This window comes from Myotis myotis, unplaced genomic scaffold, assembly GCF_014108235.1.
Source record: "Myotis myotis isolate mMyoMyo1 unplaced genomic scaffold, mMyoMyo1.p scaffold_m19_p_13, whole genome shotgun sequence".
In the NCBI taxonomy this organism is placed as follows: Eukaryota; Metazoa; Chordata; class Mammalia; order Chiroptera; family Vespertilionidae; genus Myotis; species Myotis myotis.
The window spans coordinates 37435255-37461011 of record NW_023416317.1 but is presented as its reverse complement, the minus strand read 5'-3'; the positions used below and the strand labels follow the sequence as shown (position 1 = coordinate 37461011).

The 25757-nt window shown below is 41.7% G+C and overlaps 1 protein-coding gene across 1 annotated transcript in view; it reads left to right on the top strand.

The window, feature by feature from the left end:
- EFHB (EF-hand domain family member B) overlaps positions 1-11569 on the top strand; it is a 43477-nt gene extending 31908 nt beyond the window's left edge. Inside the window, exons 10-13 of the mRNA XM_036332724.1 lie at positions 3174-3381; positions 7209-7415; positions 8801-8982; positions 11245-11569. Coding sequence (XP_036188617.1) covers positions 3174-3381; positions 7209-7415; positions 8801-8982; positions 11245-11418 — 771 coding nt within the window. The 3' untranslated portion in view covers positions 11419-11569. The remainder of the gene's footprint in view (positions 1-3173; positions 3382-7208; positions 7416-8800; positions 8983-11244) is intronic.
- The last annotated feature ends 14188 nt before the right edge of the window (positions 11570-25757 follow it).

Genomic DNA, 25757 nt, shown 5'->3' with positions numbered 1-25757 from the left:
GAGACTGATGGGTCAGCTTGTGGCAGGAGTCACAGTTTGTCACAGGGCGGTAGCCTCTGCATCAGAAACATAGAGTGCTTTACTTTGTGCCTTGTCTTTTGTGGTGGGTGTGTTGCCATGTCTGGTGCAATGATGGTTCCGGACAGCCATGGTGGCAATCTGAATGGATCAGGCTCAATCAGAAGCTTGACTCCAGTTATTCTCATTAGAGACGGGACCCTTATCATGGTCATCTATATGAATTGCCCAGAGGGCTCATTCAGTAGCCATGATCCGTTTCCATAGTTTTCAGACTCAAAAAGAAGTGTCTTTAATCTTCTAGTCTGTAGCTTTCCAAATGGCAAACCAAGCAGGCAGGCCATTGGCAACAATCCAAGAGTCAGTAAAACTATAGCAGCTTCATCAAGGGGAGGATTGGCCAGAGCCATAAGAATGGCCTTGATTTCTGTTCACTGGGTAGAGTGACTATATGTCTATTTTCGGTCCTTCGGAGCTGTCATTGAGGTTCAAAGCCACAGCAGCCCAGTGAAGACCACTGGCTTTCAGGTTAGTGAATGAGGCCCAGGCACATGGGCCTCTGTGAACTGTATGGTCCTATTGAGCCAGTGGTTTTTGCTTCAGGTAGCAAAGATGCATCAAGTTTTCCCCCTAAGGATTGCTGCCCTTTTCATGTAAAACTGAGATGTAACTGGGGTCAGGCCGGCTGCCTTCTTGAATACACCATTACCATTTCACAAATGAGGCTTGTTAAGTCCTTTCTATCTTATTAATCATTGAGTCCAAGTTGGCTCACTTCAAAATGCTTTTCGGTCTGGAAAGTTACAAGGCCTCCGTGGGTCAAGTGTTTAGTTTCAACAAGAGCTCAGGAACTGGCTATTAGCTGCTTTTCAAAAGCTGTCTGCCTGGTTAGGGGGCAACAAGTCTGAAATCTCATGGGGCGCCTTCAAGTGGAGGTTGCCTCTCTTTTTCCAGAGGCACTAAGTGACAAACTCATTAGTCATGGAGACTTGTAGCTCAAAGGGGCCATTAGGGTTGTGGAGCCCCAAAGGTATTAGCAGTTCTCTACATGTGGTTCTTCTTGATCATGAGTGCCTCTGGGTCTTAAGAACATTCCCAGTACAGGCATGTAAAGTATCAATATCACTTACACGTGTAGAAGTGGAAGCCACAGAAATATGCTATTGCTAGCTTTCCCTCTCCACATCAAACCAACTCTGCCCAGGCCCTCTAGCTGCATCCAGATGGCTCCTCCCCCACAGACTGAGTAGGGTGATGACTTTGGCACCTGTATTCAAAGAAGCCACGAAAGTTGGAGTCTCTGCCCCCCCTGAAGTTCCACAGCATACTTGGACAGCTGCATGTGGCCTTTGATCCCCCATGCGGACAGGGAGACCTTAGCCCCACGTCTACTCATCTTTCTTCTTAGAACTGCTGAGGTTGGGGTCTGGGGAGCGAGAGATTAAGGGCGTGGAGGGAGAGAGGGTGTCTGCACCAGTGAGTAAGAAACATATACTTGCAGTTTTGAGTGGTGTGGTGGTGGCAGGCAGCTCAAAGAAACACACCACCAACGTTGTCAGGCCACACAGATGAAAAAAACCACCAATGTTTTCAGTCCACACAAAGCCCTATACTGGGCAGCAAAGTTGTCATTATTGACACCATCTATTTCCGTTTTGAAGATCCTCTTGATTCAACAGCCACAGCCCACGTTGCTTTTTAGCCAGGGCTGTGGGTTTGCTTTTTTGGTTGATTTGGGTTTGTAGCAGATGATTTCCTAAAGGAGTCTACTTTAATACAGGGCATTTGTAGCTCGCTTGTCAAGATATGTTTCAATAGAAACAAACACACACACACACACACACACACACACACACACACACACACACACTGGCATGTTTTAAATTCTCCTTCTGTTTCAACATAAGGGTTAGGGACATTTTCCAGGCCTATGGATGTGAAGACAGGAGTTTATCTAGAACTATAGGGTCAGTGTTTTGGTCTCCAGGGATCACCTTCATCATTGTAAATCCAATCCTGGACGTAAGAGCTGAATACTAGTCAATGAGTCAGTTATGGCTTCCCTCATCTGTCTCAGAGAAATCTCTCTCGTGTGTGTGTGTGTGTTTATATTTCCTCCTTTCTTTTCTTCTCCTTGTCCTTCTCTCTGTCCTCCTCCTCCCCCTCCTCCTCCTCCTCCTCCTCCTCCTCCTCCTCCTCCTCCTCCTCCTCCTCCTCCTCCTCCTCCTCCTCCTTCTCCTCCTCCTTCTCCTCCTCCGCCTCCTCCTTTTATCTCAGAGAAATCTCTCTGAGAGGGCCAAAGCTCCCTTATAGCAGCCAGGACCCACCGGGAACATACTCAGATCTTTTATTGTCATCTTTGAATGGATTCAAGGTTGGCTTAAAAGATTTTAGGAGGGGCTGAGGAGGAAGACATCCCAACTCTTGTCATTCTTCCTTAACGAGCATTATGGGCTCTGCCCCCACATCTCCCGAGGCCGTCATACATTTCCCTCCTATCACACTCAGTGTAGGTGCTCCTGTATTAAACTGTTCTCTGAAAGGGGGTGCAGACTTCCCCTCCCACCAGACCAGGATGAATTGTAGTGCTCATTGTCACAATGAGGGCTCACCACCAAATTGGTAGCGGGCCCCTCTTGCCCATAGGAGTGTTAACAGCAAGCAGGCAACTAAGTGTATTAGAATCCAACTCCCTGTCCTTGGCTGGCAGCTGCTTCCCCAATTCTTTCTCATTACCAGGTCGTGAAGTGGAGGATCACTCACTGCCCAGTTGGGACACCAGAACACTTTGAAAGCAAGGAACCTTGTAGAGAGCTGTCACAGCATGCTTCAGATGAAATGTCAGGCATGAGTCATGGTCACATCTTCTCAGTGTAAACAGCATGATTTAAATGAAAAAAATTATTAAATAGCATTAACAAAGATTCTGAGCCACACCTTGCTCTAACCAGGGTTAAAATTACTGTGCACATAGCAGGTTGGCACCATGAAGATCAATCTTGCTTAATGTTGGACTCCTCTTATGTGACAAATAAGACATATTCATTGAATTGATGTGTAGAACTCTTTCTTTTTTCTTAAACAAAATAATAGGTGTTGCATACCCTCCTTTTGAACAACGCTCACTGCACCTTTTTTTGCTTTATGTCTAACAGAAGGCAGATGGGGTGATAGATAAAGATGAGCTTCTGGAAGCTTGTGAGCAGGCCAACTTGCACTTGGATGAGAAGCTCCTGGACCAGCTATTTGACTACTGTGATGTGGATAATGATGGGCTGATTAGCTACCTGGAATTTGCAAATTATCTTACCTGGAAAGATAAAATGCCTCTGAAAGAGTATGAAGAGAGGGTTGTCATTAAAGGTAATTTTTGAAGCTTTGCCAAACTCTTAAATGGACTTTTATATTTCTAGGAGCTCATCTCAACTTTAATATTATGTATTTAAAAATATGCACATATATATATATACATATTTATTTGCTTGTTTATGCATAGACTATCCATAGAAGGGTAGAAAAGAATTTGATAACATTTGCTATTTCCAGGGAGGGGGAACTGGGTAGCTGAGGGATAGGATAGCAGTGAGACTCAGTGTTTTTGTTTTTTTTAAAATAATTTTTATTGCTTGAAGTATTACAAAGAGAGAGACTCAGTTTTTAATCTTATGTTTTTGTATCTTTTGAATTTTATTACTCATTTAAGATAAAAAAAATTAAAAGCAAAAGAATTTATTCAGAAGCCCAAAACATGATATACAGTTCCTCAGAAAACTGTTCACAAATCATTTTTATAGAGTAACTAGAGGCCCAGTGCATGAAATTTGTGCACGGGTAGGGTCCTGAGCGGCTGCCGGCTGCCAGTTGGGGCCTCCCTTCCCCCAGCTGCTGCCTTCCTGTGGTTGGCTGGCTGGCTCCGCCCCTTGGTCGAACTCCCTGTCAAGGGGACAATTTGCATATTAGGCTTTTATGATATAGGATTATCTATCCTCCCCCAGGGAAAATGAATAGTGAAGTAGAATTTGACAAAGGAAAATTTAACCGGTTAGTTTTCATAAACAGTAACAACAAAAAATAAAGCCATAATCTTCACTTTCATGCAAATATTTTCATGCTTACATATTATATACCTGCATTACTAATTATATATAGATATACATATATACATATTGTATGTGTGTATGCATATATTTAAATATAGCTAAAATCACAGTGAATGTACCATTTTTATTTTATTATTTTTTAAAATTTAACTTTCAAATTACTGTGGAATGAAGAGATACTTTTATGGTTTCTGTAAACTTCATTTTCAGTTCCTTCATGCTGTTGTATTATGAATTACTAAACCATTTCCTTACTCTGAAATTTTGGTTGTTTCCAGACAGTTTTAAAGTAATATGGGTAACACTATAACGATTATCTCTCAAAAAGCTTTCTGTTTCTAATTATATCTCATTTCTAATGAATGCTATTATTACCCCAGAAGTAACTCTCTTTACGTATTTTCGTTTCACTTTTCTAAATGATTTTACCAATTTGCAACTTTACCAGCCAACGCTGTGAGACAATTTTACTCCAACTGTGTTACCACTGAGTGTTATTTCAAACATTCTTGTAATTTAGTTGGTATATAATGATGCATCATTTGCTTTAATTTTCAAATCTTGATTATTAGAGAAAGATAACTATTTTAAATGGTTGTTTACATTTTTATTTTCTCTCTTCTAAAAAGTGAAGATACTTCTGCTTCTATTTTTTGTTAATCCTCACCTGAGGATATTTTTGCATTAATTTTTAGAGCAGCGGTTCTCAACCTGTGGGTTGCGACCTCTTTGGCGGTCGAATGACCCTTTCACAGGGGTCGCCTAAGACCATCCTGCATATCAGATATTTACATTATGATTCATAACAGTAGCAACATTACAGTTATGAAGTAGCAACGAAAATAATTTTATGGTTGGGTCACAATATGAGGAACTGTATTTAAAGGGCCAGAAGGTTGAGAACCACTGTTTTAGAGAGTGGAAGGGAGGGAAAGAGGAGGAGAGACAGAGAGAGAGATACACATTGATTGGTTGCCTCCTGTATGCACCCTGACTGGATCCAGGGATGGAGCCTGCAACCGAGGTACATGCCCTTGACCAAAATTGAACCCCCGACCCATCAGTCCAAGAGCCAACTCTAACCACTGAACAAACCAGCTAAGGCCTGTTGCTTTTATTTTTATTCCTTGGTCATGCCTTTCTGCAAGACCAAAACCAAATTTGGGGCTGTACTGATGACATGAGCCCTTACCAGTTTCTGGGATGGCCTTTCTAGTCTACCCACTAGGGAAACAGGCGCATCTTCCCTACCTAATGAAGCTCTCAGAAGTATGAGCATTGTCTTCAAAAGTAGGGTATGCAACACCTGTTATTTCGTTGAAGAAAAAAGAAAGAGTTCTACCACATCAATTCAATGAATTTGTCTTATTTGTCACATAAGAGGAGTCAAATTGTTGTTCTTGGCACAACTCATGAGTTGGGGGTGGGGGTGGGGGGGGAAGCAGAAGCCTATTTTCAAACCAGACAGTTTTCATGTCAGGATTTGGGGCCTGACTTTGTCAGCCATTTTCTATGGAATTCTTGAGATTTTTATCTTTTAAGATAGTGCCCAATGGGTCAGAAAGGGCTCAGAAATTGTCTTATATCAAATCTACCCTACTGTTGACTTCTGCAGAAAAGGTGGTGCTGGTGGGGTAAGTACTTTAAGATAGTGGCCTTCAAACAGTTTTCTGAGGAATAGGTTTTCACACTTTGAACAAATTTCTGCTTTTCTGTGTGTTTGGGGGAGGAGTGGGGGGTTGGGGAGGGGTTTAGAGGATCTGCAATGGGCCTGAATGCTTTCATGGAAACAGCTGGCGAGCGCTAAATGGGGGGTGCAGACCTTACAGAGACATGTCTTTTCTGGTTCGCCACTGCTCCCACCCCGCTCTCATACTGGGGCACCATTTGCCTTTGCAAACCTGGATTGAGCTTTTTCAGAACTAAGAGTTCTTGTAGAGAGTGAAAGGCCACAGCGCCCTCTAGTGCGAGTGTCCGTTACCAGCTCTGTTGGAAAGAATGTCAGGAATGTACTCCTAAGTTTCAGAATTGGCTCAGCAAAGCAAATCTGCAAAACAGGTCAGAATCTTATAATTTCAGTTTTACCTCAGGGTTTTCTTTTATATACGGATTTGAAGGGAGTTATTGATAGACTAGTGATCAGCTCCTGAGCTCACAGTGAGTTATCATTTCTCCAAATGTTTCAATACACAGGCCTTCCCTACCATGATCAGGTATGTATGGCATTTACAACTCTAAATGTGTCTTTTTTTTTTTTAAAAAAAAAAATTGATTTCAGAAAGGAAGGGAGAGAGAGAGAAAGACAGAAACATCAATGATGACAGAGAATCATCGATTGGCTGCCTCCTGTGTGCCCCCCACTGGGGAGCAAGCCCGCAACCCTGGCATGTGCCCTTGATCGGAATCGAACCTGGGACCCTTCAGTCCAAAGGCCAATGCTCTATTCATTGAGACAAACTGGCCAGGGCTCTAAATGTGTCTTTTGCTAGGAACAACTGTGGTAATCCTGTAGTTCAAGTTAAATATGAAAGTAAGCTCTAATTTTTAAAGAGAGGAAATAAAAATAATAGGTTCTATGTTTTTTATTCTTTCATACTTAAGAGCTTTATTCTAGAGCAGTGGTTCTCAACCTTCCTAATGCCGCAACCCTTTAATACAGTTCCTCATGTTGTGGTGACCCCAATTTCATTGTGACAAACTGAACATAATTAAAGCATAGTGATTAATCACAAAAACAATATGTAATTATATATGTGTTTTCCGATGGTCTTAGGCGACCCCTGTGAAAGGGTCGTTCGACCCCCAAAGGGTTGTGACCCACAGGTTGAGAATCGCTGTTCTAGAGTCAAGGGAGTGGAATGGTGAAAAGAAGCATTAGACCAGGTTTCAGTTTCCTGGGATATGACTTTGGCCTGAACTTGCTCGTCCACAGTGGGATGCTGGTATCTGGGGAGGGTTTACACCAGCCCGGTCTCAGTTTTCCACCAGCAAGAAGAAACTAAATGGGAAAAATGCTTTTGTTGTGGAGTTGTAAGAACCAAGTAGTAACTTCTTCCTGTACATTTCCCCCCTTTCTCTCTTTGCTTATAGGTAGAAAACCAGATTGTGCAAACCCTGCTGAGGCTAATGCTGAAGAATCCGAACCAACCCTCCTGATACAGCCTCAAGATATTGTCTTAAATGAGAACTCAGAAAAGACTCTCCGGACACTTCTGAGGCCAAGCAATAAAGTTTCCAGCCACTATAAGACCACTTCTTCTGATATCAATGCGGTTGTAGGAGCTGTCCCTACCATCTGTGAGTATGTCAAGGCGTTTGTTGAGATCAGAAATGATCAGCAAACATGGTAGTGATATGTTCTTCACCTGCCCTTGCATCATCCCCAGCCTTGATTTCCATGAGGCTGTAAGTTTCTCAAAGCCTAGGATCTTTCGTTTCATTCTGTATCCAAGCACCCAGGGGGTCTTGGTAAGTTTAGGCTGAACTATTGTTAGTGGCGATCCAAGTAAAAGGATTCTCTGGATGTTAATGAAATTGAAACCATCACAGATCAGAACACTGAATGGTACACAGTGTAGTAATCAGATGTCACCGAGCTTTAGGAGATTTGTAAACCACGTGACTCTTAGCCACACACAGGTTTGCCTTCAACTATTTGGCGAGCTCTTACAAAAGGTTTCTCACTATCTTCATTTTCCATCTATAAGTTTGCTAGTCCTGCCGTAACAAGGACCGCCTACTGGGTGTCTTAAACAACATAAATTTACCATCTCACAGTTCTGGAGGTTGGAAGTCCGAGTTCACGGTGTCGGCAGGGGTGGGTCCTTCTGAGAGCTCTGAGGAAGAATCTGTTCCAGGCCTCTCCCCCAGCTTTGGGTGGCTTGTTGGCAATCTCTGGCACTACTTGGTTTCTGCTGCATCACCCCGATCTCGGCCGTCACCTTCCCATGGCATTCTCCTGTGTGAGTTGCCAAATGTCCCCTTTTCTCTAAGGACCCCAGTCACAATAGATTAGGAGCCTACTCCAGTACAATCTCATCTTAACTTAATTGATTATATCTACAATGACCCTATTTCCAAATAAGGCCACATTCTAAGTACTAGGGGCTAGAACTTTAACATATAAATCTGAGGAAGATACAGTTTAACCCATAACACCCTATATCTCCATATAGTGTATGATGTTTATTGGCTATTTAGAAAGTCTAATTTATGTTGATCAAGATCACTTCCGGGTTGTAAGGACATGATTAATAATATACATGTTTTTTTGTGTAACTGAATTTTATAGACTTGCTATACATTCTGGTATAATGAGGTCTTGCTACTCTTCAGAATAGTGCTATCTAATAGAAATATAACTGGAGTCGTATGTACTTATAAATGTTTTATAGCAACATAAAGAAAACAAGTAATATTAATTTTAATAGTATAAATGTGTATAAATGTGTATACAATATTTCTAAAATATTATCATTTCAACAAGTAATATAAAGTGATTAAATATCTCACATTTTTGGTACAAGATCTTTGATATTCAGTGTGTGTTTTATATTTCTTCCACATCTCAAGTCAGACTAGCCACATTTCAAGTGCTCAAAACAGCCACATGTGGCTGGTGGCTAGTGTGTTACGCAGCTCTGTTTCAAAATATGTGTTTTCTTCCCTCAATGATGTCCTAGGTTATCCCATCTATGGTGTTCCAACCATTCGATCTGATATCCCTGCCCCCCGAATTCGCCGCATCAGCGATAGAATGAATTATGGTGAAGAGGGAAATGCCTATTCGTTGCTATATCCTTCCATCTTTGGCCAGAAAGGAGTGTTTGAAAGAGACTTTTTCCAAACCAGATCCAAAAAAGAGGTACAGCATACTAATTCAAAAGGGTGGAAAGAAATGTCAACTTTACATAAATACACCAACATAGGAATGTGTATTTAACAACTACTACTTAATATCAGACTTTATACAACTTGACCTTATATATAAGTCATCAGAACTCATCAGGATCCCCAAATAAAGGGTCCTTGAGGGTAATGTTCAATTTGGTTGTGACATTTTGGTACGATTCTTATAGCGGAATTTACTCTATGATAGTAAGCATTACTTTCACATCATATATTCACTACGACCTACTATAAAAGAAAAATGTTTTCTAAAACATTTCACAGCATTCTTAGTTGAAAAAAAGCCAAAGGGTCAATCTCTCCCTTGTGTAAGTTCTTGGGTCTCCAGAACCAAATAGTAGGCATGCGAAGGCCACTCTGCCACCCTCCTAGGTACTGCTGTTGTGTCAAATTATCTGCAATAGCACTGATTTAAAGTACTCTGTCCTGTATTGTGTGTCAGCCCATGTATCTTGTGTGTGTGTGTGTGTGTGTGTGTGTGTGTGTTTCCTCTCTCTCAGAAAACATGGTCCTCGTTTCCCAGGTGATTTTCTTCCTGGATGGGTTATAAAGCAGAAGCAGCCAGGTAGCCTCGGGCTTCAGAGGACCAAGGATTAATAGCAGGGCTTGGTCCTACCAGCTTGGTTAGAGCCGTACTTGTGAACTAGTGAGTAACTGCTTCCTGAGATCCTGTATATCTGGCGGCATAAGTGATAGAATAGACAGACGATACCTTCTGGGACTTCACATGAAGGGTTGGTGGCTTGAGCACTCACTAAATACTAAATGCCAGATTCATTGCAACCATTCATTCTGCTGAGGTGGGGGAGACAGGAAGGGAGAAGCTCAGAGGACCATGCCTGCTGGCTGGTTCCAAAGCAGGAGGCCAGGATCCTCCTCAGTGAGTTAGAGAAGAGACATTCCTGGTCTATGTTTTCACTTCCTTCAGTCACTCCAAAGGGCCTGTGAAATAGATGGTCAGGGTTCCGCAACCTCCCCGCCCCCTCCCAAAAAGCTCACAAAAATCTCCTGCTTGTTTTATGTAGCCTAAAATTCTTTTAACTAGAAAGTCATCCTTTATCTCACAATACTAGATAAAAAGTAAGAACCAAAGGCCTGGTTGGGGTTAACTTGGGACTAGATGTGGGTTTCTGTAAAAGTATTCTATTGATTGATCAGTACACCATGATGGGATGCTGAACGAGGGAGAATGCCTCCGGAGGAGTGGCAAAGGGGCTGGAGAGGAGATCCGAGATGCCCACGTCATGAGTCACTCTGCAGGGACATTCTTTACTTGCCACTGGGTGCGGAAAAACAGAGGCTGTACTTTGGGACCTTAAGGTGTTTTTGCTGTATGGCTGCAGCTGCCCACAGAGCTGTGGTTCTGAGTTTCAAGTGTATTTTATTATACTCCTAATTTCCCACAAGGGCACATCATTTCCAGGGGATCTTTTAATTCTTGTTCAAATTCTGTTTAATAGATGTATTCTGCAGCTATTCTGTTTCTTTGGCTTTCCTATTCCCTGTCTAACCTTTCTTTCATTTCCCTCTTTGCTTTTTTTTTTTTCCTGTATGATTTAGAGTAAATGTTATTTCCCCCTCAAGTCTTTTATTACCTCTCCTCATTCTAACATTTCTTTTCACTACCAGTTCTTATCTTTCCTTTCTTATACTTTCTCTGGGACGTGAACAGAGTATTTTTCCTCTCCCTTCATCTCTTTTAATAATTACCACTTCAGAGAGATGATTAATAAGCAAAGTATGCTTATTATATGTAACTAGAGGCCCAGTGCCTGTGCCCTCTCACAATCCGGGACCCCTCATCCCGGTCCCTGCTGCGCCTGCTGCCGCTTCTTGGTAGCACTGCCACGGAGGCGGGAGAGGCTCATGCCCCGCAGCTGCACTCGCCAGCCGTGAGCCCGGCATCTGGTGCCCGTTGGTCAGCTGAGTGGCGCTCCTGCTGTGGGAGCGCACTGACCACCAGGGGCAGCTCCTGCATTGAGTGTCTGCCCCCTGGTGGTCAGTGTGCATCATAGCGACCGGTTGAGCGGTCGTTCAGTCACTTAGACTTTTATATATAGATACACACACACACACACACACACACACACACACTCACAAATTACCCCCTATCACCATATTTTTTTGGATAAATATTCATAGCCTTATATGTTACAAACATATTATAAAAATACAAATTTATATAAATCTTGGCTTGACTTGTAATGTTTTCTTCTAGATTGCAGAGATATTATGTAAGATTGGTGTCAAGCTTTCTGATGAAGAATTTGAAAATGTATGGAATCTTGCATCAAAAAAACATCACAGAGGAGAAGTCTGTATTGAGACCATTAGAAATGTTCTAGATGAGCTACTACATGCAGAACGGGTTAAGTGTAAAACAACCCTGTGATATTTTGGGAGTTCATTCATTTAAATAAAGGAATTGTTAAATCTATGCTCAGTATATTCTGGTTTTAGCTATTGTATGATAATTCAGTAATCACTGTGTTGGGACTCATATGCCTGTATGCATTGCTAATAAATTAGATTTTGGATTTAAATATTTATTGTTTTTATAAAGTACCAAAGAACTTGACAAGCAAGAGCTTGGAAAGTCACCAAAGGTGTAGTTCAGAATGATATTAGAAGTTTGTAATGTTTAGTATGCCTAAGAAGTCTATTGTTTTTAGTTGGTTGTCTGAAATTCAAACTCTGGTTTGTGATGTCAGGTTCACAAAATGTTGCCTTCCACATTTTGTTAATCTTCTCTTTAGGTGTCTTTTTTTTTAATTTTTAAAAACTTTTTATTGATTTCAGAGAAGGGGAAGGGAGAGAGTGAAATATCAATAACGAGAATCATTGATTGTCTACCTCCTGCACGCCCCCTACTGGGGATATTGCCCACAACCCATATGCCCCTGACCGGAATCGAACTCAGGACTCTTCAGTTTGCAGGCCGAAGCTCTATCCACTGAGCCAGGCTGGCTAGGGCCAGCTCTGTTTTCTTTAACTCCATCCGTCCATCCATTCATCCATCCATCTACCCACCCACCTACCCACCAATCCACACGTGCATACTTTACTTGTAAACACTCCGCTGTGTATTTCCTGTAAACAAGGATATCCTGTTACCAACCATAGTGCAGTTTTCAAAATCAGAAAATTACTATTGCTAAGGCATTATTATTCAATCTACAGACATTTTTTCAAATTTCTCCAATAATCCTCTATCATACTAATGTCCTTTATAGCAAACACATCCATGAATCCATCCACCCATCCATCCCATCCATCCATCCATCCATCCATCCATCCATCCATCCATCCATCCATTCATCCATCCTTGTGACTAACCATTGCTTACCTGAACTTTGCTTAAGTGAGTGACATTTGGGGGAGAATCTTGTTTTCTGAGTGAAACAGCCAAGAGAAGTGCCTCCTAATTTACAACGGTAGGGGGCACCCCAGCATTTCCAAACCTAGCAATGAGGCTTAGCCCACAATGCAGAATAGCTGCAGCCTGCTCAAGTTAAGTTACTGGGAGGAGACAATTTATCACTGCACTTTCTGAAATCTAGGGTGATCCATGCAGTATTTCTTTTATTATTTAGTGGCACTAAGTAGGCTGGAAAGAACACTTTAAGTAGTAACCTAGAGGGGAGTTTTGCTTGGATTACAAAGTATCATCTCCATGGAACAAGAAAAGCAAATATGAAATATTCAGGTGAGATATAAATATCCCAATACGTCACCATGCTCTCACCTAAATCATGTTTCTATAATGTTCAGGACAGTCTTATTAATAGTGAAATATATTAATCACATGAAAACTTTAAAAAGCCACTATTTTCTAACTCAAGCTAATAAATTTCATACATTTTCTTCACAGTATAGCTAACAAACCGAGATACTTATTGGAAATTTGTAATCCAATAGAAGTTAATTTTATTTTATGGAAAAATCACTTATGAAAACTCACCGAGGCTTGGTGTGAAGAGCGGGGCTGGTTAGAGGTTAGCACCCCAATTATAAACCAACAATGAGGATAGACATGAAGGGCATTTCTTCTATTATGAAACATTTATAATAATAACCTTGTAAAAAAATAATGGGACCTATTTAAAGCTCATTTATTTCCCATCCAAGTGGCAATTTCTCATCACTCAAAATGTTAGTACTTCCTCCTGAAACCCTAGGGATGAGCCAATTCATGTGTGTTCATTTTTTTTTTTTTTTAAATCTGGTTAAAACAAGCAGGCGATTCTATTTTAATAATATCTGTCCTGCCAGCAATAAGACAGTCTCAGGTGCAAATAAATGTATCAACAAACAGATTTTCTTTAGAGCACATGGAGTCTCATATCATTTCCAAATTAGCCAATTAGCATGATGCTATTGGAAGAGCTAATTAAAAAGTGCATTTAGACTCAGAAATGTTTCCTGAGAGGAATCTGGAGCTTATAGTCCTTATTCCACCTGTAATTACTCTGCCTGATTTTCCTCTGTAGATAGAGGTGAACACACCGTTACCTGGGCAGAGGAAGAGCCTTTTTCTCTCTCTGTTGGAGTGAACTCATTTATATCAGTACCTTGAACCGATACACACATGTGTTTTAAAAAGGCACTCCCCAGCCTGGCTGGCATGGTTGAGCATTGACCTGTGAACCCCGAGGTCACAGTTTGATTCCCAGTCAGGGCACTTGCCTAGGTTGCGGGCTCAAATCAGTGATTCTCATCATTGGTGTTTCTATCTCTTTCCCCCTCTACATACTTTCCTCTCTGAAATCAATAAAACTATATTTAAAAAAATAAAAAGGCACTCCCCATCCCAACTCTCTAAGCTTTTAGAGGGGTGGTTAACTAGCACAGAATTTAGATTAAAAACTAAGAATATCTTTGGGCAGGGCTCCAGCCTGTACTTTTCCTGTTAGAGATATTTCCACAATTAAAATCCTTGGTAAGTTTGTCAACTTTTGTAATAAATATATCTATTAGAAAAGTTGAATTCTTGAGATTTATAGGTGGTAGAATTCTGCTGTGGGGTGCTTTGGGGGGACAGGATGACTAAGTAATTTATATTTGATAGCCATTAAGCTAGTGCCTTTTAAATTTTAATGTGCATATCAAGCACCAGTACCTCTTGTTAAAATGCAGATTCGTATTCAGCAAGTCAGGGTGGGGCCCGGAATTCTGCATTTTTAAAGCTTCAAGAGGATGCTGCTGATTGTGGTTCACACTTGGAGCAACAAAGTTTTAAGGTTTCTGGCAATTGTGCAACTATACTTTCCGCAGATCTCCATCCTCCTGGTGCCTATAGGACTTTTTTAAAAAAAGAATTTAAAGTTGATGTTGAAGACCAACTCTAATTCTTCTCTTTTTCTTTTAATATATCTTTATTGATTTCAGAGAGGAAGGGAGAAGGAGAGGAAGATAGAAACATCAATGATGACAGAGAATCATTGAATCATTGATTGGCTGCCTCCTGCATGCCCCCTACTGAGGATCGAGCCCACAACCCAGGCATGTGCCCTCAACTGGAATTGAACCCAGGACCCTTCAGTCCGCAGGCCTACGCTCTATCCACTGAGCCAAACCAGCCAGGGCTTTTACTATTTGTACTCCTGCTCACTGCACATGTTCTCTTTTGGTAACATTCACTTTATTTATAGAAGTAAACTTTTTAGAACAGTTTTAGGTTTACAGAAAAATTAGGAGCATAGTCCCCACACACCCAGTCTCCTCTGTTATTACCTTCTTACATTAGTAAGGTGCATTGGTTACAATTAATGAACCAATACACATACACTATTATGAACTGAAGTCCATACTTTATTAGAATTTCCTTAGTTTTAACCTAATATCCGTTTTCTGTCCCAGGAGCCTATCCAAGATATCACATTCCATTTAATTGTCGTGTTTCCTTAGGCTACTCTTGGCTGCTACCGCTTCTCAGACTTTACTCGACTCTGATGATTTTGACAGTTTTGAGGAGTGCTGGTCAGGTCTTTGGTAGAATGTCCATCAATTGAGATTTGTCAGTTAAAATTTTATTTTTTAATTACAATTGACATTCAATATTATATTAGTTTCATATGTACAGCACAGTGGTTAGTGTGCTAGTTGCTAATGGGTGTCTTTGCTTCTCTGCCCTCTCAACTGATGGAGCAAGCAAATATATACGTGTATATTAACGTGTATCTACACATATTTACAAATATTTCCATGTGTAAGCATCTGTATCTATATTAAACTAAACATGAGTTTATACTGATGTCTTTCCTCCCTCCCTCCCTCCCTCCCTCCCTCTCCTTCCTGGGATTCATATTATGCATGTTTGACTGTTTTGTTTTTTCTTTTTAAGTTGATTTCAGAATGGAAGGGAGAGGGAGAGAGGGATAGACACATCAATGATGGGGGTGTGGGGAAGGAGACATATGTAATACTCTGTAATATTTTAAGCAATCTTATATATATATATATATAAAAGAAATTTCCACATATAAGTCATATCATATAGTATTTGTCTTTGTCTGGCTTGCTTCACTTAGCATCATGTTGCAAATGTCAGGATTTCCCCTTCGTATGGCTGAATAATAAATATTCCTAATATACCTAAAAAAGAAAAGAAAAAAAGAAACATCAATGATGAGAGAGAACCATTGATCAGCTGCCTCCTGTACACTCCACCCTGGGGATTGAGCCCACAACCCGGGAATGTGCCCTGACCAGGAATAAAACAGTGATCTTCTGGTTCATAGGTCTATGCTCAACCTCTGAGCCATGCCAGCTGGGTGCATGTTTGGCTTTGTGAGGTGGAAATTGCCCCTCAGCTCTTGGGTGTTTTGTCCTTTTCCTTTTCCTTTTAGTTTGGGAAGTTTCTGTTGGCCTATCTTTTTTTTTTTTTTTTTTTTTTTTTTTTTTTTTAAATATATTTTATTGATTTTCTACAGAGAAGAAGGGAGAGGGATAGAAAGTCAGAAACATCGATGAGAGAGATCGATCAGCTGCCTCCTGCACTCCCCCCAGTGGGGACGTGCCCGCAACCACGGTACATGCCCTTGACCGGAATCGAACCCGGGACCCCTGAGTCCGCAGGCCGACGCTCTATCCACTGAGCCAAACCGGTTCGGCCTGTTGGCCTATCTTGAAGCGCACTGATGTTTTCCGCTCTGCCATGTCAAGTCTATTGATGAGCCTATCGAAAGCGGGCCTCATCTTTGTTACGGTGCTTTTTACGGTGCTTTGGATTTCTCTCATTTCCTTTTATTTGTTGCTGTTGAGTTTTCATCTCTCTGCATATATTACCTTTTCTCGCAGTTGTCTACTTTTCCCTTGAGTGTCTCTAACATATCAGTCACAGATATTTTAAATTACCTGTCTGATTTCCCAACAGCTGTGTCATATCTGAATCTGGTTCTAATACTTCCTTTGTGCTTTTGGAGTGTGTTTCCTCCTACCTTGGCACGCACTGCAAGTTTTTGTTGAAAGCTGGTCATGTTGTGCTGCATAACAGAGGAAATGAAGTAAATGGGCTTTTGTGAAGATTTATGTGAATACTAGTGGCCTGGTGCATGGATTTGTGCATATTGAAAGGAAATTAATTAGAAGAAAGATTCCTGCGGTAATTATGTTACTACAAAAAATTACATGTCAAAATAGCATATATGATATATTATAAAATTAAAACACACGTGCCATGGGTGCCAGCGAGAGCTTTACCGTGCATGTAGGAGTCGACGTTTATTTTTAAATTGCCAGTGTGCGTCATATGTACCAGTTGGTTGGTCGGATGGTCGGACGTATGTACAGCCAGTCACCTAGCCTTTTCTATATATAGACGGCTAGGTGTTCCTACCCATTTATAGTGCCAGCAGCTTCTGCTCCAGGGAAGCAGATCTTGTCTATGACTTGCTAGCTTTGCCTGCCTCTCCAGGTTTTGGAGCGGCAGTTTTCCCTACAACCACAGTTCTCTGATGGGCCCAGGAAAAGCAGCTGCTTTTCAGATTGCTCAGCTTTTTCGTGCCGTAAAGATGGGTGGCTTCACTTCCAAGCTCTCTACATGTTGGAGAGAAACCAAGTGTTGTAGTCACTATTTGCTTGTACCACTCCAGCTTGGTGGAGAGAAAGACAGGGGAAACCAAAAGCAATATATTTTATAACTTAGGAATTGTAGTAAACACGGATGAAGCTAATGACTAACCTGAGTTTGAGAGTTTAGTCTGTATGTTAACGCTTTTTAAAAAAATATATTTTTATTGACTTCAGAGAGGAAGGGAGAAGGAGAGATAGAGACATCAATGATGAGAGAGAATCATGGATCGGCTGCCTCCTGCATGCCTCCTATTAGGGATCGAGCCTGAAACCCGGGCATGTGCCCTTGCCCGGAATCAAACCCAGGAGCCTTCAGTCCCCAGGTTGACGCTCTATCCACTGAGCCAAACCGACCAGGGCTGTATGATAACTCTTTGTGTGTCTTTATTTCATAATTAATAGAGATGGCTAATGGTGCAGTTACAGGATCTTGTGGTCACTTCTGCAAGTGTCAGTCAACACTTATATGAACCATCACCTAATAGATCAGATACAATTTCAAGAGGTATAGCTCAGGGGTGTGTTTGGTCAACAGACCTGAGGCTTTGTTCCTAAGATTATTTGAGGTGGGCCAGAACCTCATTGTCCTCAGGGCTTGATTGCTTAAGGGAGTGTTGTGCAAAGGCTTGCATGACAGAACATTTTCTAGCATATAAGTAGAGCTAGGAGCTATGTTTTAAGGCTATATCCTCCCAAGATGTATCACAATCATCTGTATTTATGGACAGATGAATTATTTCAAGGTTTAAAGGAAATGTATTTTCATTGCAGCAAGAAACCAGTCATTATTTTCTGCTTAGAAGTCTATTTCTTCTTTGGCAACATCTGACTACCTGGATTTAAATTTTACAACCATCACTTTGTAGATTTATGACCTTGGGAGCAAACATTAACTATTGCAAGCTCTGATTTCCTCATTCATTAAAAAGCATAATAATAGCATATACCTTATGTAGTAAGTCCTAAACAAGTAATTATTATTATCCTAGATGATTTCTGAGTCACCAACTCTGTCTTAAGAAATCCATTTACTTTTATTTGACATAAAATAGTGGTCACCTTGATCCCAAGAGACAAAAACCAGTGAATAAATCCTTCTTAGTATTAACTAACTTCATCCTTTCCATTCTATGCTTTGGGAAATTAAAAATTTCAGTAAAATGTTAACCTTGAGAAAATGTGTTAATGTATTAAAAAATGATTTTATACCCACAGGCATTGCCTTTTTATATGGCATCTGATGGAGTCTGTAAAATATCTGAATACACTTAGTTTTATAATGGAATGGGGAAGCTGGGAGAAAGAACTGGGTGCTTCCTTTCCTTTTTGGAAGAATGTGTGAAGTGTGGTGTTTGACAAAGGAGAGGGCTCTACTCTCAAGGGACCCAGGTTTGAGGGAAGCTCTGGGAGGTTCTATTCTGCAGAAAATAGAAAGGCTTCAAGTACCAAGAACATGGACATCACGGCCCCAGTTCGGATTTTGATTTCCCTGCAGCTCCCTTCTGCTTTCACCTCCTGATCTGCTCAGTTCGTATCCTCATGTTTGAGCACCTGAGGAGGACTTGGCAGGTATTGTTCAGAAAACTGTGATACTTTGTGCACTTGAATTATACTCTTGTGCTTGAAATGGCAATGATAATTCTAATCACAGAACTGCATAAAGTGGTATGAGCTGGAAAAATATTTAGGAAACTCTTTAAGACCATTCTTCCTCATTTGCTGGAATATTGAAAACTTGGCACAGGTCAGATATCTGTGGGAGACTTAGGAGCTTTGAATTTGGACCTCATACTGGGTTCTCTGAAGGGTCTCTCTACTTTAAGCTGTAGATAATTGGTGAAGACGGACAGACACACACACACACACACACACACACACACACACACACACACATTGTGGCGCTGGTGACTTAATTTCCTCCTTATCACTCCTGGAGCAGTGCACTTTATGGAGACTGGAACCCAGGCTATGTTGGTACTCTGCCTCCACCTTCTTTTCCTCCCATCTCCTCACTACAGCTCACTGAGTATGCTTTTTTCTCCTCTTCACACCTTTCCCCAATGCTGGGTACTCAAAGCTGGATTTCTATCCAGATAGCTTAGGTTTCCTCATTTAGCATTTTGGGGGTTTAATTTCTAGTCCTTCACCACCTCCTCTATACACTTTTAAATGACTAAGCTTGGCTATTACCTTGTGTTCATTTTGTGCATTATTCTCACTGCATTTTTAATGTGAGCCACCTCAAACACTTTCAGAAAGTCGGCAGGGTACAAATGATCTACCTCGTTATTTGGTGTCACATTCTTTAGGGGTTTATGAAGTAGTATGTGCTGCATGAGATGTGGCGCATATTTGTCCTCATTGTGTTGTCAATTTCAATGAAGGCTGAGAAGATCTGATGAATAGGTGGGGGCGGCCTGGGGAGGGGGGTCAGATAGGCGGATGGTGATTTGGATGGCCTGGTGTGTTCTTCAAGCCAATTTACAAGGCTGTTTTAATTACCTTGGCAACTCTCCTTGGCACCCTCTCCAAATTCCTCGTATTAAAAAATCTTCTCATCAGCACAACCCAAATTATCAATGATTAAAATGTCATAAGCCTCCCAGTCCTCTGCTGGGCTCATCATATGGATGGGCTCTCAGGTTCTTACAGTCTGAGATGTCAAGCTGATTCCCTGGTTGCCATTGGAAACAGTTCAGATCTCTTGAAAACACCGAATGGGCTCTTCAGGCCAATGTAGCATATTCATATTGTGATTACTAAATGCATCAAACTGGATTAAAGAATCTTTTGTAGAAAATTAAAAAGGAACTTCTTGTCAGAAATTGGAACATGATTAGCTGGCACTGGGAAAGTTACATAAAGAGATGAGACATCTATGTATGTTGCACGATACAACCATAGACAGCACTAAATGTAATGTTGACTCTGTTGAGACCTAGGGAATATAAATGAAAACAAGTACTTGGATACAGATACATAGAAACACATTTACAGAGTTCTCTTATGCTCAAACATAGCCATAAGCATACTGTAATTTCAGGGTTTCTGAAGGAAGATCCAAAGTGGCCCTGGAATTACAAGGCAGAGGTGTGACAAAAAAAGCACAAATGGGGAACACCCTAGAATTTTATCTGAGGCCAAGCAAAGCTGAGTCGGACAAGTCTGGCTTGGAAAATGTCGGCAGGAGGAGGAGAGAAGCCTGCTGGACCATTTTGGCTGCAGGCAACCTTTCCTACTGGGACATCAGAGAGATGAGATCTGAGGGTGGCTGAGTAATGGAGATAACGAGGTGGGTTAACTAGGTGGGGAAAGATATGGTTTACCAGTTATCTATTGTTGCACCACAAACCTTTCAGTGCCTTAAAACAATGCCCATTTATTGCTTACAATTCTGTGGGTCAGGAAATCCCTCTAGGACAGTGGTTCTCAACCTTGGCTGCACATTAGAATCACCTGGGAATCTGTTTCTTTGTTATGGGATGGGGACACAACATTAGTAACAAAGAAACAGAATTTCCGGAGGATGAGGCCCGGATATCAGGATTTTAAAAAGATTCCCAGGTGATTCTAATGTGCAGCCAAGGTTGAGAACCACTGCTGTAGGACTCAGCAGAAATGGCTTATCTGCTCCACCTGTTGGCGGAGCTCACCCGTGCAGCTACATTCAAGATGGCCTCTCTCACATGTTGGGAGCTTTGGTGTTGCCTGTCAGCAGGATTGCTGCCAATCATCCCCACCAGGCCTTTGTTTCCATGTGGTCCTGTTTTCCATCAGGAGAGCTTGAAGTTCTTTACGTGGTGACTCAGAGTAGCAAGAAAGCACAGGAGAAGCTGCCAGGCTTCTTAAGGTCCAGTTCTGGAACTGGCATGGGGTCACTTTTGCTGTAGTCTGTTAGTCAAAGCCAGTCACAGGACCCCCCAGATTTAAGGGAGCGGCATTAAACTCCCCTGCTGGGCAGGCGGTGTGGCCTGGGACCACAGAAATTGTATTGGTTATTTTTGCAGGTAATCTCCCACAGATTGCCACCCAAATTTGCATGCCCCACACTGGGGACAGAGCCCTCAATTGGGCATGTGCCCTGACCAAACCGAGACCTCTTTGCGTTGACACTCAACCACTGAGCAACACCTGCCGGGCTAGATCCCCTTTCAGTCTCAGCATTACTAGGTGTGTAACTCTAGGAGAAAATAATTGGGAATAAGGGGGCATTCATGTAACCAGAAGCTGGTACAGAGACAATTAATTGTTCTTGCACATCTCGAACAGGAATGAAGCAGCAATGCCAAAAATTCCCACTGCATCCAAAATGTGGTTGATTAAAAAAAAAAAAAAAAAATCAGACCCGTGGTGCTGAGACCTGCCTGGCTTTGAGAGATCTGAAGGAGAGGTAGGAGCTCGCGACTCCATCTCAGATGTAGTCGTGGCAGAGGAACAGGACAAGCTGCAGCCGAGTACATCATGCGTCACATAAAGACGTTTCCGGCAACGACCGCCAGCTGGGCGGGTAGCGCAGTGGTTCCCTAAGGTTGTAATGGCGCTGAAAGGTTCCTATTGCCGAGTGACGTCATAGCTCATAATTGTCGTAAAGTCCTAACGCAATGCTTTACAGCGAGGCCAGGCCCTACTTAGGCCTTCACGTTCCCTCCCGCTCACTCCCGCACTCACCCAGAGCAGCTTCCGGTCCCATCAGCTCCATTTCATGGTAAGTGCTTTATATGGATGTACCATTTTCAGTTTTTTACTGTATTTTTACTCTACCTTTACTATGTTTGGATATGTTTAGGTGCACACATACTTCCCACTGTGTTGCCGTTGCCCACAGTGTTTTCAGCTCGGTGGCATGCTGTGTGCAGGTTTGTAGCTACACCGTGCCGCCCAGGTGTGTCGTAGGCCCTGCCCCCTAGGGTTGTGTAAGTGCACTCGGTGGTGCTCGCACAGTGTGAAATCACCGGCCCACCCATTTCTCAGAACGTGTTCCTGTTGTTAAGTGATGCGTGGCTCAGTGTCATAAGATCATCCTGGGTCATAACCAAACCGTTTGTTTGCAATGTTGAAAGAAAAGGCTGGACCGAACCGAGATGTTGAATTTACTGCCAACTCTGTGTGGCTTAAAACAGACGAGGAGGCTCAGCTGTTTACCCGCTCTTTCAGCGCCAGCCCCCAGGGGCAGGGGCAAGAGTGGGAAGGAGGGGACCCAGGAGCCCGCCCTCTCCCGCCCTTGCGCAGGTGTGCACAAGCACGCACGCAAACGTGTGCACAAACTCACCTCCTTACCTTCTGTTTCTCTTTATCTCTATTTTTACCAGCCCTCCACCCCCCTTTTACTATTTCTCTTTGTCAAGCTTTATCTCTCAGGGTCTCTTTTGATCTCTGCCCGCTCTCTCTCCTCCCTTCTCCTTCCCTTTCTCCCGTTCTCTCCCTGGGGTCTATTCTTCCCCTGAGGGTACCTCCATCCACAGCTCTTCTCCTGCTCCCCCAACGTCTATGCGTGCGTGTGCAGGTGCGTGCACAACATTATCTTTTATGCTGTATTTTTACTGTACCTTTTCTATGTATAGATATGTTTAGATACACAAATACCATTGTGTTACATTGGCCTAGTTATTTTCAGTACAGTAACATGCTGCACGGGTTTGTAGCCTAGGACCAATAGGCTCTAGACCTTACAGCCTGTGTGTATAATAGGTTCCACCATGTAGGTTTGTGTAAGTGCACTATGTCATGCTTGCACAATGGTGAAATCACCTAAAGACTCAATTCTTGGAATGTGTCCCCATTGTTAAACGATGTGTGATTGTATGTAGAAATGCTATTCCTTATAGAGGGTAATAAGCTATCAGAACATATCCACAAGAAGTTATAGGCTGAAATTAGAAATACATGACAGGGTATCTAGAGATTAGTGAAAGTGGGAAAATTAATTAATAAATTTAGTATACACGAACATTTCTAGCTTCAAGAACTGGTGCTACTGTGGGAAGGGGAAAAGAAGGGAAAGGAATCTTAATACATTAAGTCGTTACTATGTGCAGGCGTTGTATATGTTTTATTTGATTCTCAAAACAATCCTGTGATACATATTAGTTTCCCCATTTTACTGATAAGGAAACTGTGATTTAAAAGAGCAACTCATTTAAGGTCACAGCATTTCTTTAGATGCAGCACAGGTCTAAATTAAACTCATTTTCTTTTGATCAGTGTGTATGGAGTGGACACTGTGGGCAGGGCTGGGAAAAGATAGACCAGGACCCGAAGACAGAACAGGACCCTGACCTTCATCAATAGAGAAAATACCCTCTTGCCCTCTCTTGACGAGTTTGCTTCCCTCTGCTGCTGCATAGCTCATTCTGTGTGTCATTATCATCTTTTTAGATATCTATCTCTCACTCTGGGCTGTGAGTTCCTTGAGGGTAGTGACAGAACCATATCTATCTTTGTATTCCTAGTGCTAAATGAATGAAGAGACAGTAATTGCTAAGGCCAATATTCAACTGGAGATCCATCCTATATAATAAAAGCCTAATATGTAAATCAACCAAACAGTGGAATGACCTTGCTATGATGCGCACTGACCACCAGGGGGCAGATGCTCAACGCAGGAGCTGCCCCCAGCCCACAGGCCCCCGGCCAGCCAAGGCAGGTGCCAGCGGGGGAGCCCCAGTCGCCCTGCCAGTCACCCCACAGTTAGGCCCTGATCACTGGCCAGGCTGAGGGACCCTACCTGTGCATGAATTTCATGCACCAGGCCTCTAGTCTTATAATAAAAGCCTTAGTTGATGGGGCCATCGAAAGGGGACAATGTGCTTGGGGAACCTGCCCAATGAAATAATGCCAATGGTATATTCTTTTTTCAATGCACGGACTATATAGCAGCAGGAATAGAATGAATCAGTTTTCACTCTGATTTTGAATAGAGAATGGGCTTTGATAATTTATAAAATTAATTTTTCTTTTATACAACATATCATTTTTTGCTACATAACAGGAAATAAAAATGACTAATAGTGACATAAGTGGCTACCTTCTCTAACTTCTTTTAAGTTGTTTTGCCTTTAGATATGGCTTTCTTATTATTTAAAGCACAGTGATATAAAAGGCTAACTTCTCCAATCCTCTTTAGATAGTTTTGCCAATAATTATATCTTCCTAATAGCACAGTAATTTCTGATGGATGGTTGATATAATTTCCTTAGGAAAGTTAAAAATTGCTTTATCAGGAAGACTCAGGGTTTGACAGCTTTTTCAGAAGGCTACAAGCAGTGGATAACCCAGGCAAAGCTATTATAACACAGCGGACCAAAACTGTGGTGGTAAAGAAGAATATGGTTTAGTTAAGTCTCACACAGGAGTTTCAAATTAAGCCGTCCTGGTGACGACAGCTCAGCTCCACACAGTCATTCAAGGACCCAGGTTTTTTTCATTTCCTGGGTTCCTCTACACCAGTGGTTCTCAACCTTGGCTGCACATTAGAATCACCTGGGAATCTTTTTAAAATCCTGATTTTTGGGCCTCATCCTCCGGAAATTCTGTTTCTTTGTTATGGGGTGTGGCCACAACATTAGTAACAAAGAAACAGAATTTCCAGAGGATGAGGCCCAGAAATCAGGATTTAAAAAAGATTCTCAGGTGATTCTAATGTGCAGCCAAGGTTGAGAACCACTGCTGTACACTCTGGGGCATTGTCTTCACCTGCATGGTCAAGCTGAATCTCAAGCATACCAGAATGGGAAGAAGTGGATGTCTAGGGCAAGTCATGTTTTCTCATAAGTAGGCGACATGTGAATTACACACTTTACTTCTGCTCAAGTTGGTGATCACAGGCACGTCGTTATACTTAGCTTCAAGGGTGGTCAGGAAGTAGAGTGTTAATTGTTGCTTAAACTCTTACTGTAGAACAGGAGAACGGATTTTGCTAGGTGATTATGAATCTCCACTACTAATGATAAGACTGGAATTGACAGGACAATAAATAAATGTTTGGGGTGGGTTCCAGAAAATCTTTGGTATTGGTTATTAATAAATGACTTAATGTGGCTAAGATGCTTTCAGAAAACTGAACTTTTATGCATTTTATTTATTTCTTTGAACTTTTATGCATTTTTATTGTGAAAATAATTTGTTCGGTTAGCCCTAAAAATTTTCTAATTTAGGGTCACTGACACAACGTAATTTCCATCTCTTTTTAAACAAATGAATCAGAGATATATTACTTGCTTGTTGCCCATGTGTCTGGTCAGTTGGTAGTGGATTCCAGAACACAAACACAGGAGTTTTGCTTTGCTAATTGTTAATATAATGGCAGACAGAATGACGTTCTGAGCCATTCAGTCTGGGGTGTGTGTAGTTAATTGGAATTTATCAAGTGTTGCTCATTGAGGGTTAACCTTTTGATATCGGCTGCTATCAAACATTCATGAATGGTCATTTTATGTTCTTCAAGTGTTGTGTTAAACCTTTTAAAATGTGTTGATGTAATAGAGTCCTTTCGGACTCTGATGTATCTAAAGTGGTATTTATGTTGGCTAACTTATCTTTATTGAAAATATTAGCTTGTGGATAGGAAAATAGGAAGGTTAACTACTAAGCTAACTTGGCAATTCAAACTGAATAGGACATGTTATTATTTTTGGCCCCTCCTCATTTCATTCCCCACTC